The sequence below is a fragment of the Lycorma delicatula genome, chromosome 3 (assembly GCF_047948215.1).
Source record: "Lycorma delicatula isolate Av1 chromosome 3, ASM4794821v1, whole genome shotgun sequence".
NCBI lineage: Eukaryota > Metazoa > Arthropoda > Insecta > Hemiptera > Fulgoridae > Lycorma > Lycorma delicatula.
In genome coordinates this window covers 86,558,443-86,577,918 of record NC_134457.1, presented here as the reverse complement: position 1 = coordinate 86,577,918, position 19,476 = coordinate 86,558,443, and the positions used below count along the sequence as shown (strand labels likewise).

Sequence of the window (19,476 nt, the reverse complement as noted above, 5' to 3'; positions counted from 1 at the left end):
AAGTTTTGTGTTTGTTTTGGCTTTCTTAAGTTTTCTTTTATTTCCTTGGCTTTATTGTATCTGACTGCTGCAGCTCGTGTTGTTGATTATTGTTGATTTTGTGTTTGTTGTTTGTTTTTGCATTTGTTAAGTTGTTAAATAAATTTTGAGTTATGCCCCAGTTTTTATTTCCTGGGCATAATCACCTTGGGCCAGGTAATCCAGTCGTGAACGGCAAACTGGTAGATGGCGACGACCATATCCCACACAATATAGCATATGATTGTGTGAAGACCAAGAAGGTAAGGAAGACTGATTGTGTGACAACAAAAGAATCTGCCAGTGATGTGTTACAATGCTAACTGGCACAGTGTGGTCAGTGCTGTTGTTCTACCAAAGAAATACGTAGCAGAAAGCACGGTCAGGATACAATGCCCGCAAACGAAGAAGGAAGTTGCCGTGTATGTTGATCTAGACGAGGAGGACCGCAGGAAGGACAGAGTTGCTATAATGGAAGATGCTGTTAACCAGCATAAAGGATTGAGAGAGAAAAAAAAAGAGTAAAGCGGATGTCACCGATACACTGGCACAAGCAGGGGAATGTGCGCACAGACCTTTGCACTGAGAGGAAAATACGAACAGAAGGATCATAGGTCCTATCAGGACTATAACTACCAAAGAAATGAGGGATCCTCTAACGTTATATGAAGCAGAAGAAGCCAGGAGGAAGTAAATAAAAACTGGCTAAAAAGTAAAAGACTATGAGGAAGATAGAATGGCTTCCAAAACAGATTGATCTCCGGGCTAAGGAAATTGATGAAGAAGAGGAGAGGAACAGAGCAGTAGCGGAGGACAAATGTGAGAATCTTAATTATGAGTCGGAAGATGTCACTATAGATGTTGATGAAGGCTCATCAATGATGACTTCAGTGCCATCAGTAAATAGAAGAACGTACAGGGATGAGGTGGTATGGACTAAACCTCTCAGACAGGTGGGATGTGCAGTGAGCTCATCAGGAAGTTAAAGCCCTGACCAGCTGGCGAAGGAGGAGAATTCGAGAGCAAAGAACCACGAGATATCTTGAGATGGAAAAGAAATATCTCAAGGAAACCGAAGGTAAGGCAAAGGGAAAGGCCACTGAGGTTTAACTACATGATACTAAACACATCGAAGGGTGTGTTCAGGTACTTACTCTACTGCTATGAAAATCATATCATCTAGGAATTAAATGAACAAGGAATTATAGCATGTCGACGACTGAATAACTGACGCAATGGAGAAGTTCTATCCTCTGTGTCGCAGTACTGACATTCAATCAGCCAAAGTGGACAGAAAAATTAAAGGCTGGCTTTCACAGATTAGCTTATCCATCCATTCATCACAACTCCACTGTGATGCTTTGGACATATAGTGGCACCTTGCACAAGGAAACAGGATTTGTGTTCATGGTGAACTCCTTCATCCTGATCACCCATGCAAGGATCAACCTGTCTGCATCAACTGTCATGGGAATCATTCAGCAAGATCAAGAAACTGTCCAATGCATAAAGAAGAAGGTAGCAATACAAGAGATAAGACAACATGTTGTTAAAAAAAAGCTTTTGTTATAGTTTGTGAAAGTTCCAACCACACAAGTTGAAACTTGTGTACAAGTTTCTATCTGTTTTGTTGAAATAACAAACAGTAAACTTTTTTTGGTGAGGTTTACTTTTTGTTTGGGCTAAAGCTTAAAAGTGAAATGAAATGAACATTGAATTAAAGTTAATGAAACGTTAAGTAAAACAGCTACCAAAATATTTGAAATATTTAAACTCGCATATCGTGAAGAAAGTATCAAGAAAAATTGTTTAAGTGGGAAAAATGATTCAAAGCAAGGTGAGAGTCAGATAGACTGTCCTTCAATTTCCTGAACATAATAAATGGCAATACCAATTCAAAACTTTTATGTTGATCAACAAACTTTAAGTAATTAAATACTAGAAGAAATTACAGGGATAAATAGAGGTAGTGTGTACGATTTTTAGTTGAAGATTTAAAAAATATAAAATCACATTCAATTATTTGTTACTCATTTCTTAACACTGGAATAACAACACCAATGAATTGCATCACCTGTTGAATTCATTAAAATAGTTGCAATCAAAAGAAATTTTTGAAACTGGTTGGTGATGAGGTGCTTTACATACAATCCAACAAAAAAATGCAACTTGGCTGGATCTAACAAACCAAAAACCCAGGTATGAAAACAATGCTGATATATTTTGATGTTAAAGGTATTATTCATTCTGAATTTTATCAGAAAATTATGTAAATAAATGTTAAATTATATAAAGAGTGATGGGACTGTCTACTCAAATTCATTGTGTTAGGCTCCAGTTTATGGAAAATGGGTACTAGTTTCTGGTTCATGTCAGTGCACAAGTGTATTCTTTGATTGTTATTTCTCCATTTTTGACAAAACAAAGAATCTGTCATATTTAATTCACCCTACTTGCCAGATTTTGCACTATTCAATTGGTTATTTTATTTCCTATACAAAGAAAGTTTTTTTTGAAAGAATGAAATTCAAAGATGTTCAATCAGTCCAGAAGATTGCAAAGAAGATGATTTTAAGGAAGTGTTTTTTCCGGTATTTGATTCATTGCAAGAACAATGTAAAGCAATGCACAGAAGTAGACAAGGACTATAATGAATAAAGGTAATAATAATAATGAATATCTATTATTTAAGTTCTTAAGAACTTAATTTTCACCTTGTGTGTGTGTGTGTGTGTGTGTGTGTTCAAGCAAAGGCTCATTAATTTTTACATTCATTTACTTCATATTCTGATTTCTTATGTTCTTCACCTCCCCATGGGACACAACATACACCAGCAGATCGAACAATTTTTCCAGGGGTTAATGCTGTTTTATGTACAAATCTGCCAATAAACAACAATTCATTGTCAAAACCTCCTGATACAGCATTTGGTGGAACTTCACCATCTGAGCTCCAAACCCACAGTAAGTTAGTGTTTTTTATTTCATCTGGGTGGAGCCAATCTGAAAAAAAAACATTTTTTTAAAAGAAACTAAAGAGAATTTTATTCTTAAGGATAAGGTGAGCATTTTTATAACCTCATAAAAATATAGGAATAAAAATAATAAAGACTGTACTAAATTAACATACGTGTAATTTACAGATAAAAAAATCTTTAAAATCATTTTGTAGTGTCATACTATATTCACACAAATAAAAAAAAAACATAAGACAATATAATTTAATTATTCCAGAATCAGTTCATGGTAACGAGGCTAAAGATTCTATGTAATAAATACATATAAAAATTAATACAAACATATGTCTGAAAACGTTTTGATATAGAGTTATCGACTAGCAAAAATTTCGCCCGGATTTCAGTTCCCTAAGTGAAATGAGGTCATCTGAAATTTTTAAACCATTATATAAGTGGTTAACTTTATGGTTTCTTATGTTTTTTGATCTGAAAAACCAAATAATACATATCTCATAACTGTAAATCCAATGTAGATCAGAGAAATTTGGTGACAAAAAACACATTTTTTTAGGTTTGAAGTACCTTTGTCAGGTTTAAGTAACTTTGCTAAATGACTAATAAATGCGTAGATTTTATTATAAAAATTAGCAGAGAATGTAATTCCTAGAAAATTGATATAATAAAAACTATGAAAAACTGAAAAAGAATCAACTTTCATTATTAAAAACAAAACTTCAACAGAAAAATGTTATGAACTTGTAAAAATTAGAATTAGCTGCTTATAGTACAATAGATTTAAAAATAAAATTAAAATACTTTTAATTTATTTTTAAAAAAACAGATACAATAAATGATCTTATATTCCACCAATGACATTGATGCGCTTTTCAAATTGTTTCCTTACATTTTCTGGCTCCATCGTGTTGGGAAATTAGGCATTCCATATTTTTAATCACCAGAAACACTAAGTTCTCTAAATATCAGAGGACACTATTCCCGTAATAGTCTGCACACGGAAAAAAGAGCCCAAGGATTTGATTATGTATGATGCCACACCAGACATTCACTTTCAGACGAATTCCACTGATTTGTGTACATTTTCTGAGCCCCTGCTTGACAATTATGGTGGTTCACGATCCATGAACATGAAATGTTGCTTCATAAAAAAAAATGCAGCGAAGGTAGTCTTCATTGGCAGAAATGAACTCGAATAAGGTTACACATTAAATTCTTTGTAGCTTATCGTTAGGTTTTATTTTATAGAGCAGCTGTAGTTCATAAGCACAAAGTTTCAATCGCAAGTGAACATCATGATCAGTGCTTTTAGGAATGTTTAGTCAATGACTAACATTTATTGAATAACGACTAACACCACTAATCTAATAATAACATTTTGGACTACGTCAGAAAAACCATTTAATTCTTTCCATGTTTTCAGCACTTGTTTTTAGCCTACCAGGCAAGTGTCCTTTCAAACCTTCTGGTCTCCAAAGATTGGTCACATTACTTACATATGCTTTTATCACTCGGAGAATTTCTACTACAGATTTGCACATAATGCATTTGTATGAGTCTGGTTTTATTTCTGGGATCCAGTACATGACACTGCGCCCAGGCTCATAACAGGTTGGGTGGCACAACAGCCTAATGCAACTATGTGATGTAGAATGTATAAACTAAAATTTATTTGTTGTCGCTTCAAGATTGTGCATAAAGCACTACCGTATTGAATGCTGCAAAATAAAACCTATATTCAGTCTTTTAACCCCGGAATTCTTTTTCACACAACCAATATATATATATATATATATACAATTGGTAATAAAAACATTGCTTTAACTGAAATTTTATTCTTACATTATTTTAAATCACTACAAGTTCTTGAATAAATATATCTCTCAAATATGATCAGTCTTTTGAAATAATTTTAAGTTATAAAATGTTAAATAACATAAGTTACGCGTACAATGTAACATTGACTTTAAATATGATCTTGGAAATGGAAATACAAATTATAATATTGATTTAAAAAGGTATTTTGCATAAATTTATTAGTACTTTTTAGAAACAGAAAAAAAGTTCTTCAAGTCAGAGAATTATTAAAAAACCTATAAACAAACCTGTTTTAAATATGGGGCAAAATGGCACCTTGCTTTATTGTATACAGAGTATACAAATGTTAACATTTAAAGAATTAAAAAGTGTTGTTTACTTCTCAGTACTTTTTAAAATAAATTTAATTTTTTTAAAAAGCTTATTTTATATTATTTGATTTATTTTTATTTAAAAAAATAATTCAATAAATTGGTAGCCGAGGTACCAATTTTTGAACATGCAAATAGGAATTTTTAAGCTTCCTTTTGTATTTCTTTAATCTATCAATTTCCAAGAAAATATTCATTTTTTCCTTCCTTTTTACCAGGTATACTTAATAAGGCTGTCCAAAAATAGAGAAGACAAAATTTTTCAGAAAAAGAATTTTACTTCTCAACATAATATCCTTTTCAAGTAAACTTAGCCCAACAATGCTCAAGATCCAGGTTCTTATAGTATGATTTAGTCAAGTCTTAATAAATATGTTGATGTTTCAGCAATTATTTAATGTAAATCAGGAAGAAACTTCTTTATATATGGAAAAAATAATGGTCTGAAATTGCTAAAACTGGTGAGTAGAGGGAATGTGGAAGAATTTTGTAGCATAATTTAAAAAATTTTCCTGTTGCAATCACTTAAGAATGAGTGGTGCATTATCTTGGTCAAAATAAATCTTCTTTTTCATCAAATGCGATTGTTTTTCTTTATTTCCTCATTAAGACAATCCAGCAAAGATGTATAATATTATCCAATTATCTTTCTATCCTTTTCCAGAAAGACAATGAAAATTATGCCATGAACATACCAAAATTATATTACTTTTCCTGCTAATGGGGTAGTGTTAGCTTTCTTTGGAGCAAGTTCCCTCACTGCAGCCAACTGTTTTGCTGCTCCTTGGATTCAGATCAGTAGTGATGTATCAAATTTTCATGAAATGTTATGAAACAACACAAAAATTCTTCTCAACTACATTGAAATAACTCTAAATTTTGCTTAGAACTGTTTAATCATTTGTGCTTTTGATCGATTGTGAAAAAACATACCATCCATCTTACAGAAGTTTTTGCATATGTTAATATTTGTATAAAGTATGATGAATCCATTCATTTGAGGTACCCGTTGTTTTAGAACTCTCAATCTTCTGTTCTCCATCAGCATACTAATATTAGTATGGTGATAATATACTATATTAGTGTGGTATAATATACTATTATTAACATTTGTTCAATATTTTTTGCAACTGTAACCATAACAGGTCATCTGGAACACTCAGATGTGCTCATATGAACACTCTGACAATAATAATAATCAAACCACTTTTAGATTGTTTTAATCAATGGAGCTGATTTATCGTATTGCCCAGCTTGGTTTCAGTTTCCTGAGCGAAGCACAAGTAAAATGCTTCAAACAGTAATATCTGCTCACCACACAAAATTCTCTTTCACATATTTTTCACAAATCACAATAACTGATCAATTCAATCTTAGTGTATGCTCCTGGAAGATATATGTTGTAAACTAAGAGTAACAGTGTACTATAAGTATCATTTCTTCTTTGCACACTTAACAAACAACTCTCATATGTGGCTTTCTTTTGCCATGCATCTAATCTTTGTTGCTGTTGAATTCAGAACTCATAGGTTTTCTTATTTATATGGATAAGTTATATTAATTTTTTTTATGAGCCATTTGCAAGGAAAGCAAAGATGAAAAACCTGCAGTATGTCTCTTGCAGGTACAATATGTCTCTTCATTCAAAGCACTACAGTATCAGATACAAATAATTTATCTTTGTTCTCTGTTGTAAGGACACAATGTCATATTTTAATATAATACAAGTTATTTAATGAGCAAAATTTCCTTAGCATTCACAATATTAATTCCTAATTTCAATTACACTGTGCAGTGGTTATTCTCTATTAACCCAAATAATCTTATATATTTTTATTTTCCTAGTTGCAGCTCTTTGCTGCTACAGCAGCGTATCTATAAATAGAAAGTACAATAATTAGCCAAAACTTTTGGTAAAGGGGTTTCTGTAAACGTCAATATTTTAAGATCCCTTCTTTTTTTTTAAAACTCCCCCAAGACCAGCCCACACTAAAAAGCTTAACACAGTCGCCTCAGGGTTTCATGGCAGCGCAGTCTGCCCTCCCTAGCTCGTCTGAACTCAGACATCCCATCGGGGTTTCTCGTGCCTCCTCGAAAACATACTAATCACCTCTTCCGGTGATCAGAATTTTTCTCTGCAGGAGAGCACCCTTCCAATCCCTATTGTACCTGATCAAGACACATTTCGTGTGTCCTTCACAGTTACGCGTCCCCCCATGCCATCATCGGGGAGCTCCAACCCACCCACTCTTGCACGTGAGTAGGCCCGAACACCCTAGGCATAGAGGCTGCCTCCCTGGCCCCTACACGCATCAAGATGGACTAGTACCTGTCCTCGATCACCCACGCATTCCCATGACCCCTCATTACTTGTAGCGCCATGCCTCCTTCGCCGTCAGCGGTAGAGCACCGCACACAATATCCCCCCACTCCATGTCCATCGGTATATCCGGCAGCATAATCCAACAACAACATGAGCAAAGACACATAATACAGTCATAGATTCCTAACCTGGCGAAGTACATTAACAACTACAAAAACAAAACACATTTCGACGCCTCTTTTGACATTGAGGGCCGTGTGCACGTCAAGGGGGTTCCTCCTGCCTCTTCGCTGTTAGTACGAGACGAGCCACTCTCTCTACCTCCCTCCATCCATTCTCACTCTGGAGCATGTGTCTGACGACGTTATCTGGTGTTAAGGCCACCGGAATCTGACGTCTCTCGTTCTCCCACCTGACACAGTCGAACCAGGTGTGTTCGGCTGTGTCAGCTGTCGCACAGTACCTGCAACCCGCCGTGCAACTTTGATAGCTATCAAAGTTCCCATGGCCCGAAAGTAGTTGAGTAAGGCAGTATCCAACTTCACCATGCTTATGTACCACCCAAGCACTCACGTCCGGAATCAGACGCATAGTCCACCGTCCTACCTGACTTTTAAGTCCACCCTCCTCCCTTTTAAGATCCCTTAATCCTAAAAAATGGTGCAGAAGTTTCAGGAAGATGTATGTACATATGTGTATTGGCCTGTATTTTGATTACTATCTCAGGATTGGCTGAAGATAAATTCTTCAAAAAATTTCAGTATAAGGGGACATTGATGGCATTAAAGTTTGGACAAAATTAATGGGAAATTTTTGCAATTTTGAATTTTTAAAATCTGTAATTGGTCATAGAAAACTGAGCTTTGGTACAATGAAAGTTCTTATTAGTTATTTTAAATTCAAACATTTCAAGTCAATTTGACTAATGATGGGGAGGATGTTTTACATTATCTCTAAAGACTTTAGAAATAAACATATTTCCTAAACCAATTGACCAAAATAACTAAAATTTGACTATATATTTCCTAGCTTTGGCCTGATTTTTAATTCTAATAGACAAGAGGACATCACAACATATTTTCTTTTTTTTTAGCATTTTTGAATAACATAACAACAAACAGGACCAACAGTACCAAAGTAAATAAATACTACAAAAGTAAATAAATAGGACCAAAGTAAATAATTACCTACAATAAATAAATTTTTAGGCTGAAAAATATCAATTTTTTTTAACTGTAATTTTTGAGATTGAAAATCCATATGTAGTACTGATGGAGATGACATGGAAACCTTTTTTTAAGGAAAGGGTGTCACATTGGAGTTGACTTAGGAATTAAAGACCTTTTTTTGAATTTGTTGTTATTTCTGATACTCTATCTGTTTTTTAATCTGTGGCTGTTATATGAGGTAGTTGTTGAGCAAGAGAGTCAGTCAAATGGAATACAAATTTTTTACTAAAAATTTTGGTTTTTTAATTACACTTTAAGTAATGTATATATTTTTTGGCAAAAATTCATTTGATAGGAGGCCAAATTGGACCCAAATTTTTTTACACATAATTTTTTTCCCCAATTGTACACTAATATTGCAGTAAATCATTAATAATTAAAAATCCTATGCTGAATTCGAAATAAAAATCTGTTAACGACAATATCAGGAAAGTTATCCAACTCTTCTCCAGCTTTTTTTACAAATATAATGTCAATATCAAACAATCTTGCTTACAGTGCACATTTTTTTACACATTCTTCTTTCATAAAATGATTCTTTCCACAATCTAGATGGTATAAAATTCCTTCTTAACTGCACCTGAAATATGGAAAAATTTCAGAGAAACTTGATTCATGCATTGTTTATAACTACCTGACTTTCTCAAACATCATAAAAATTACTGACTTATGAAACAGAAGGCTTGAATCATACAGTTTACAAGATTTGTCATAACAAGTGTGCTGTAAAAGAAATTCAAAACAAGGAAGGAAACAAGTTTTTTAAACCAATAATCAACATTTTCCATTACTTTGATGATTTTCCTTTAAATGACTGGAATGTGAATTATGATGTTACCTTAATTTACTAAAATAAGTAACTTACAAAAAAATCATGGAAAAAAGGAATGAGAAAATGTTAAAGATTAAATTTTGTCAATGACTATACTATTATTGTTTATTCTATAAAATATATTAAGATCATAACAGAAATAAATAAAGCAATATGTAGCATTATGAACAATTCAATTATTAAATAAATAAAAATGAATGTACCTTAGCTCAACTGTTAATTTTAAACACTTAATAAAAACAAAACCTATGGCCTACAAATTGAGAACTTGGCTGCAGATAATAAGGTCCATCTCCAGATTGCAGGCAGATCATTAGTTATCTGTGAATAAGTGATCTTAATAAGCAATCCTGGACAGAAGGTAAAAGTGCTTGTGGTGTACTGATATAATACAGTCATTGTTAGTGACAATAATTTAGTTGCGATACATGTAGTTTGAAGTTTAAGAAACTAAAGAAAAACTAACAATAATGTTTGGATAAAAACAGACAAAAAGAGAATTTATTATGTAATGCTAAAATTTACCAAACACAAACTTTTCATGAGACTGCAAAAATATATTTAGTAGAAAATGAATGGATTACTTAAAAAAGGAAATAATTAAAGATAATGGTATTAAGTTTTCAAAATCTTTAAAGAGGAAAAATAAAAATATGATTACCTGAGAAAAGACTCCATTTAAAAATCAAAATCTGAAGGAGCTCTAAATTCTTTTTTTATATGACAATAGACATATAACAGAATAACCTTGTTTAGGAGAAGCAAGGGGTGGAATACATAGATTGGTTTATGACATGTATGAAACTGGTGAACTACTCTTAGATTTATTTTTTGAAAAAAGTCAACATTTTATTCAGATTTGTAAATAATTCTACATAAAACAGATTACATGAGGAATGGTTAAGTGTATTAGACCAATGATAAATAAAAAGAAATTGACACAGCCTTTACTTGGACATATTAAAAGGAACTGCAACAAATAATTAAAAAATGTAACTAAATAAATAAAAAATTGAAGTAATGTAAGTAATGCAGCAATAATATTGATAAACTAGTTAAACCAGTATTAATATTTAATAACAATTAATATGTAAAATCATGAATGTAAAAAGGTACTAAATATAAAAAAATGCAAAAAATTAAAAACAAGGTGTTAATAGAAGTTACTTGTTCATAGAACATGAAGATTCAGACATCCATAATTTTTTCTTAGTTAAAACCTCTTTAAAAGAGAGGTTTCTATAAAAAAATTTGTTTATTTTAGATGAAAATTTTAAATATAGATGTAAATTTTTTTAAATATGCTGATAATTTGCAAAAACAGACTGAAATTTTGTTAATTTATTAACCCTTCAAGCCGGTATTTGAATTTTTAAAGCCATACCCTACTGCCGGTAATTTAAATGCCCAACCAGCAGCTGTATTACAGTACTAAAAGTAAAAAATTATAGCTTCAAAACTATTACACAAATTTAAACCAAATTTTCAGCAGAAGATTCAGCCACTTTTTCTCATCTCCAATCTATGTCTTTTCTTGTACGCTTCACTTGTATATCAGTGTCGTCATCACTATCGCTACTACTCTGTTCAGAATCTTCTTTATTTTCATTACGATTTTCTGGCTCAAAATCTTCATCACTTTCGTCACTATCAAATATTCTAAAGTTACTGTCACACATCTCATCTAAACATTCAATAATTTGTTCTGATGTAAGATTTACACGACGTGCTTGACCCGGCCATTTTCATTTACTCACAGCTGACGCAACTGACTGAAAGAAGAGCATTCAATTTCGTAGAACAAAATCGTATTTCATCACCGATATGCAATCCTATGCAGTTATAAAAACACGGAAGGGAAGAACGCAGCCTCGTGATAACACAGAGCCAGTTTTTCATATAAACATTACGAGATGGCAAGAGATGAAGTTTTGAAGCAAGCACTGCGTACTGCGAGACTGTCACGTCCACCCGTCGATACATACAACTTACGTACAACATTCACGTGCTCCCTGCCTGAAGGGGTAAGTGTCAGTTATGGTCCATATGTATGGACCACATAAACTGATATTAAGAATTACAAGAAAGTGATCGAGAGATGATTTTTTTTAATCCTAAAAACTCCTGACTTCTTGAAGTAGCCTAAGGACATAAAGTTATATTCAAATACATAATGATGAAAGAAGAATTAAATAAAAATAAATATTAATGTTTCACAAAGCTTAAAGTTTCATTAAGAGACTTCAAAATAGAAAAATGTTTTTTTTAATTTTATTGCAGATGAAATCAATTTGAATGAAGGCAGCAAAAAGATGTCATACTGTCGGAAAATGATGTACAATTTCTGAAATCATTAAGGGAATACTATTCATGTGACTTGTAATGGTACAACTACATAAGAAGCATACTGCAATGCTTGTCCATTAGAGTCAGACAATCACAGTTCATGCGATGAATGACTTTTTTAAACTGCTAATATAGTTTTTTACTCATATTATGAAATTATCTTTGGATACAGATGCAGTCTACTCATCAGTGCAGAGGGTAACAATAAAGGATCTTCAGAAAGATCATTAATCAATTTTTCAAGTCAGGAACTATGGGCATTTCGCTGACCTATATTTTCACATACCAAAATCTAGAGCAATTCACTATCAGAATTCTTTTTTTATTACATCACAGTGCATCTATAATTCTTTGCATTCTTATTTGAATACTTAGTAATAGTTTCAAGTTCTTTATTACAGATTGCTTATAATAATACTGACACTGATTTGTATTGCTTTACAAGTATTTGACTCCTCATTAACTGATTTTTATTTTCTTTCAATACTTACTTTTTCTTTAATTCTTCACACTCTCAACAGTCATCCAAGACTATTGTAAAACGTTTTGATACCATACTTACTTACTTAATCTTAACGTATCATAACTTACTTATACTTATACTTTTAAGGTAATAACTACTCTATAATTTATCAGATTTTGGATAATTTGTTATTAAATGAATAATTTTATAATTTTTAATTAAACAATATCTATAATCCAGTAATAATAATTTAATTGTAATAGACTAACTAGTAATAATGGGCAGTTTTCAACATATGCTAAAATGTCATTAAAGTTGCAATGAATTCTGTTTAGCTTTTGTATTTTTTCTAAATAAATATAATTTTTATTGGTGTTCTTAAAAAATTAAATGTTAACAACTTTAACTGTGAAATCTTTTATCAAGCTTACAAATATTATAAAAGATAATTATTTTTTAATGTTACTTTAAATATTTTTTAGAATTTAAAAAACAAATATGTAATACTCGTAAGTACATAAATGAACTTTGTAAAAAACAACATGTAATTTAAAATTCTTTACTTGCCTTAAAACCTATTTTTTAATGCATCAATTGATCCTGTACTCAAACAATATGGTAAACTATGCCTCCTCCCAATTTTTTCCAAAAAAATTCACAGCATAATCTTTGACTATGTGGATAAATTACAATTAATAAAAAGAAGAATTATGGTGCTAGTAAAAATCTAGTGCTTCTTTTTAAATTGTGTTTTATGATTTATCACTTGGTAACTTTATGTAATGTCTGTTAGTGAATCAATTTTCTAAAATAATTTAATTATGGCAAATTTATATCTTATGTTGAAACTTATAATATCAAAAGACATTATCAACTTGATATCTGTATAAATATCAAAGCAACAGAATTTTTACATGCACCTTTGTAGAAATTTATTTTTGTGAATAAATAATTAACACAAAATAAATGGATACTTACATATTAATGCCACCGCAGCTACAGCTTTATTTAAAAACAAAATAGTCAATCGGATTTCGGTGGAAAATGAACAGTCTCTTTAATAATTTTAATAAATGGTTATTTATATTTATTTATTTTATAATTACCCAAACTTAACCTATGCTCGCTTCGGTCGCTAACCTTGACTAATTAACACCATCATTTTTTGAGTATTTATTTAATAAATTCAGTAATTATTGCAGTTATTTATTATTTAAATAATCAAAACACTCCTGTTAATTAATCAAGGTTAGCGAGCAAAGCGAGCGTAGGTTAAGTTTGGTTAAATTATATTTAAAAAATAAATAAATATAAATAATCATTTATTAAAATTAATAAAGAAACTGGTTTGAATCTATGCTAAACTCTATAACGGCCTATTTTCCACTGAAATCCGATTGACTAGTTTGTTTTTAAATAAAGCTGTAGCTGCGGTGGCGTTAATACGTAAGTACCAATAAATGTAACATTTAAGAATGGTTAAAAAAATATGAGTTAATTAAATTTTCTTTAATCTTAGAAACTTTTAAATAACATTATAAGCTATGAAAACTAAAATGTAGCCTTTGAAAATGTCTCACTGATTTAAATTGCATAATATATATGCCATTTAACAAGAATTGTAGATGACAACTCAGTTTGGCCCGTGGGAATAAAGTAATGTGAAAATAGTAAACCGGATTGTGAACAGCATGATGTGGAATGTAAATTTTATAAAAATCCATTTTTTTCTTTTTAGACTTATAATAAAGGGCATGCTAAAACAAACTTTCAAAACTTATTGAAAAAATTTCCGAATTACTACTTATCAAATTTATGATTAATACAATTTTTCGGTTTCTTCCAGAAAATTAATAAAGATCTTAAACTTTTAATTAAATCTCAATTATAGTACCTCTGATACTGAAGAAAACAAGCCAATAAGCATAATAACTATAAATTTATTAAGATAATATCTTATGAAAAATATTATCATTAGGGCTTATTACAAGCAAACAGAACTTATGTTCTGCTGTGTCCACCACACCTAATATCAAAGACCAGTTTCATTTTTGTTCATGATCAGTGATAACTATTTAAAATTAAAAACCAAACCAAATCTATAAATAAAACATTCTGAATAACTATATTTTCTCTCACTTGTGACAATATTTTACAATTAGTGTTGCTGTTTTAACATTTAATAGCAGCAATCGCTGAAGTTACAAAAACAACTGAGATCCTTTCAAAATAAGTTATTAAATGTTCTGTTTATAAAATTGGTAGTCACTAATTTTAAACAGTTTTAACAATTGAGTGTTTAGGTTTAGAATAAATTAAGCTAGTTATAAATCAATGTTCTTTGATTTTTTGTTTGGGTTAAGTACATTTTATTTCATGTCAAGATTAACTTACATTTGTGTTATGTCTCCATCAGTGCAGTTTAACCATTAATGAAGAATATCCTAAATAATGTGCTATACATCTGTATTGACTAATGTGTTAGAAATGTTATTTTAAAGTATTGCTGAAATTAGACATATTTTCATTTTCTATGTTCATACATTCATTTCATCTACCATGTTAAAAAAAATTATGTTTAACTGCAAATCAGATTTGTAACATAATTAAATAAAGAGTGGTTACATTCTAGAAAGAACAGAGGCACAGTAAAGTCCACTCTGGCCCTCAGACTGATTTTATAAGGCAGGTTTAAGATTAACATTACCTCTATGCATTTGTTATATTAATTCCAAGGAAAAATGATTACATTTTCTGGGAAAAATTGGATTGAGATACACAGAAATAATTTAGAATTTGTACAAAAATTTGAAAACTGTGATAGATTAAAATGTAAAAAATGCAAACTTTGATTCACAAAAGGAGTGAAATGAGTACAGAAACATGCAAAACAGTTAAGGTAAAATGGAAAAGAATCTTGACCTTTGAAATCAGTGTTTTGGGGGATAATTTTAAAATGAAAAATTCTTAAGATAATAGCATCAGAAAAAACTTGTCCATTATCTTTTAAAGATGAACACATGTAAGCCACAACTGTGAGAGAAAGTCTTAGAATTTTGGTAGCAGAGGAATGTATTCATTGTGAATATAGTAAAATTGTAGAATCTGTTCTATTTAAAACAAAAAAATGAGTTGAGGAATGTAATACTGTTCTTAATGAGATTATTGTATTAGAACAGAGAAAATTTTATTGTTGAAATTGCATCAAATTACTGATATAGTTTCCAAAAAGTCTATGCGTTGAATAGACAAACACCGGGGGTTTTAAAACAATTGTTAAAGAATAAATAATTACCATACTACACTAGCTAACAAATAAAACGAAGAATATTCTACCTTCATTACCATCCATAACCTGCAAAAATCAGTTCTTGTTTTGCTCAGTTCTAACAGTGTAGTTCGGCGTTTGTATTACTTCTTGAACACGGCAGTTTTAAAAAGGGTTTGTTAATTACTTTTAATAAATCTTAGTTAATATTTTTCACTGCATTATTGGAGAAGTCAAAATCACATTAACATGGAAAAATAACAAGTCTTCAGACAAGGCGTTAACATAAAACACATTTTTAAAGAATTTTTTCTAAATTCTGACAAACCGTGCCTTAACTTAAAGTTCTTTTACTATATATTATTAGGATCACTGCCAACGATTTTCAACACACAAATTTAAAAAATCAACAATTTTCTGCAAAGTTTAATCAGACGTAAGAATAGTACTCACTTGAAAGTTCAGAACTATCACTTTCCTCGTGCAAAAATGAACTGTAGAAACATGAATTCTAATCAGATATATAGAGCATGAACTTCGATCCGATATCACAATAATTTATCGGTAGTCTTGTAATCAAATCCGTTAACCACGAGTCTAAGAATGTAATTAACAAAAGAAACTCTCTCAATATCGTAATCTGAATGACAAAACGCATTATTAATGACAGAAAAGGAAAAAGGTCATTGATAAGAAGCATTGTTTCTTTTTGGTATATCTAGTTTTGATTAAAATATTTCAAAATAGCAATTTTGCAACAGGTTGTAAAAGCGTTTACTGACACAATAAGTCCTGTGAAGTTTTATAACAGTGGAAAATTGATGAACCCGATCATCTTTACCGGCAACAGCTTTGCTTTTGTACACTATTTACAAACGTATATTCTTATTAATATTTGTACAGAGGAATTCAGTATTAAAGATTAATAAAAAGGGTTATGAATAGCAGAGTAGGTCCAAACTTAACCTACACCCGCTAATCTCGACTAATTAACAGTGATGTTTTGATTATTTAAATTAATAAATAATTACTGAATTTATTATTTAAATACTCAAAACATTGCTGTAAATATTAAAAATAACAAAAGAAGGGTTGTGTTTAACTTTGGATCTATTCAGCTAAACAAAGGCCAAAAAAATCCTTTCTAACATATATAGGCAAAATGTACGAATAATTTTTAAGAAATGAAGTCGTTAGTTGCGCAAACATACGTTTACAGAGTTGAAGTGTAAACTTTTAGTAAAGTTAAAATGTTACACCAACTGTAAATCTAATAGTTTTGACTTAAAAGTTATGTTTTGAAAGATACGGAAAAAATATAACTATTATATATTATAAAAAACATTAAATATTAACTTCCCACCTTTTAACATATCTGAATAACTATTGCATTAAAGTATTATGCAGACAGACTCTTTCAGTGAAATTTATTTATCATTTATAATGATAAATAATAACACCTTTGTTGTGGAGACCAATACTTTGCCACATCTGAAAATAATTAAAAAAAAAATGATTATGTCTGTGCAATAAATTCAGGTAATGAGTGTAGCAGTCTTCTATTCTTGCAACACTGTTGTATTTTAACTTTCAGCCCAAACTTCCCTTACTCTATTTTCTAAGTCTTTTCTTTTGTTTGTCCAATGTCTGCTGAATACAATTTCTCAGCTAATTTTGGATCCCTGTATGTTTGCCATTCATCAGAATGGATGTGGCCTTCAGTTTCATATAGTTTGTAGGAAGATGATGGTATGAGTTGCTGGCTTAGGCCTCTTGTTTGCAGTACCTTATTTGTTGACAGTTTAATTTATCCTATTTCAAAGCCATCTAATTTATGGGCTGCAGCTAATAGTGAGTACATTATAAAAAGGAATCTCTTTCAGTGGATCACTTAGACCGAGATTCCTGGACTTAGCATCCTGACATCTTTACCATGTTGAACTTTGTCAGGTTATTACATGTAAAAACAAACATCTCTTCACCTACTATTAAGAGGCTTCGTGCCTATAATATTCATGTCCCAGTTTATTGACTGACTAAAAAGATAGTTTCTCCAATGAGATAACAGTTTGAAAATGCAAAATAAACTTCTGTCAACCACTGCTAGTATATGCGCTCAAGTTTGAGACTACTATGAAGCCTCCATGGCGCTAATGATAGCATCTCGGCTTTTCATCCGGAGGTCCTGGGTTCGAATGCCGGTCAGGCATGGCGCTTTCACACACGCTACAAATCATTCATCTCATCCTCTGAAGCAATATCTAACGGTGGTTCCGGAGGTTAAATACCTACAAGGTTTCAGTTCGGCATCAACTGTTCTGTTTTGCTTCTGAGTAGTTTTAGATTTGTATAATATTTTCTTTAGATTTATGGAACATACCCAAACAAGGTTCGTTGCATTCACGATTGTTTGAAATTGATGTTATGGTATTTAATAAAAAGTGGGCTAAATATGTATTTATTAGGATTTTTGTTTAAGAATTCATTGCTTTAGTCAGTTGGCTGAAAATGAGGAAGAAATTCTTGTGTTTGAAGGCACAGGTAACTTTATCATTAACCACGGCAACAGTTTGCAAAATGTCTCACCATAGCAATGGATACAACATTTATATTAATCTTATTGCAACATCTCGTTATCGTATTACATCATTGTTAATTTGCAAAGCAATCATGCCGTCAATTTACATTATTACAATTATTTTACTAGACTGCCAATTTTTCAGTGTTGTGTTCATTATCACTAAGGGAAACACTAATAAGTAGATCTAGTTCAGAGTGAACGGATGATATTGTATGAAATCCTGTTACTAATAGTCAATTTGTAAATAGTTTTCAATGTAAGTTTTGTACATAGTCTTGAAGTAATCTACCCAAAAGTGAAGCTGGTCAGATGAAGATGTAAATTCTCAGATAATAGCGGGAAGTTATTTAACATTTAGACGCGTTTTGCCGTACTATTACGGCAGTGAAAAGTCAGACCAACAATTGCCTAAAGAAACAGCTGTTTTGAACGTTCCTTTAGTGTAACCTGTTGCTTCCACCACGCTGCCGTCATTCCGATTTCCGCCGCGTCGTTCAATGTTATTCGGTTTACACTTACTTTTTCGCAATTCTTGTTATAAAAATATCGCGTTTAATGTATGTTTTCTTTCCATAATCTAATTTTTATTGTATTTCTTTTTTAATAATGTTGTGTTTATAATACGAGTTTTCTCGTATTCTTTGCGTAACGTATTTTTTTTTTTTGAATTTGTATGCACTTTTTCTGTGTTTTAGGGACTTTTTATAGAAAGTAAACAGTTAAAACATGGCAGAAATAGTGCTTATGATATTGTTAGTGCTATTTAGATATTGTTACATTAGATGAGACTGATTATGAGGATGGATTTGGTAGTATAATTCATAATGGTTCTGATGGTGCAGTAGACCTACAAGATTAAATTTTTAATGGAATGACTGATTTATTTTTTGAGATTGCATTACGTCACTGACAGTAAGTAATAACTTACTTATATGTATATTACTTACTGTATATGTTATGCTTCTATCTGAGATGGATGGTGAGTAAATGAAAATTGTAAAGCAAATTGAAGAACAAATTATCAAAAATATGTTAAATATGTTTATGACTTAAACACAAATGAATTTAAAAAATCCCAGAGAGTATTTATCCATATGAAGCACCTTATAAATATTCTATAATATAAATACAATATATAAATATTATATATTATATTCTATAATACAGTATAAATGTATTGGAATAGGTTATGTATTCCATTAGATTACTAGGAAGTCCATGGACACAGCTATCTGTCATGTAGCTGGATAAGAAA

The 19,476-nt window shown here is 31.1% G+C and overlaps 1 protein-coding gene across 2 annotated transcripts in view; it reads right to left on the bottom strand.

Annotated features, from left to right (window-relative positions):
• The window catches only part of LOC142321765 (natterin-4-like), a 77,260-nt gene that overhangs the window by 14,965 nt on the left and 42,819 nt on the right, over nucleotides 1-19,476 (bottom strand). The window contains exons 2-3 of one of the 2 annotated variants that reach the window (XM_075360134.1): nucleotides 17,004-17,131; nucleotides 2,798-3,021 (exon numbers count right to left, since the gene is read on the bottom strand). In XM_075360134.1, the coding sequence (XP_075216249.1) occupies nucleotides 2,798-3,021; nucleotides 17,004-17,013 (234 nt within the window). In that variant the 5' untranslated portion in view covers nucleotides 17,014-17,131. Of the gene's footprint in view, nucleotides 1-2,797; nucleotides 3,022-15,708; nucleotides 16,603-17,003; nucleotides 17,132-19,476 lie in introns of those variants that run through there. The other variant, XM_075360133.1, reaches the window with a different exon arrangement.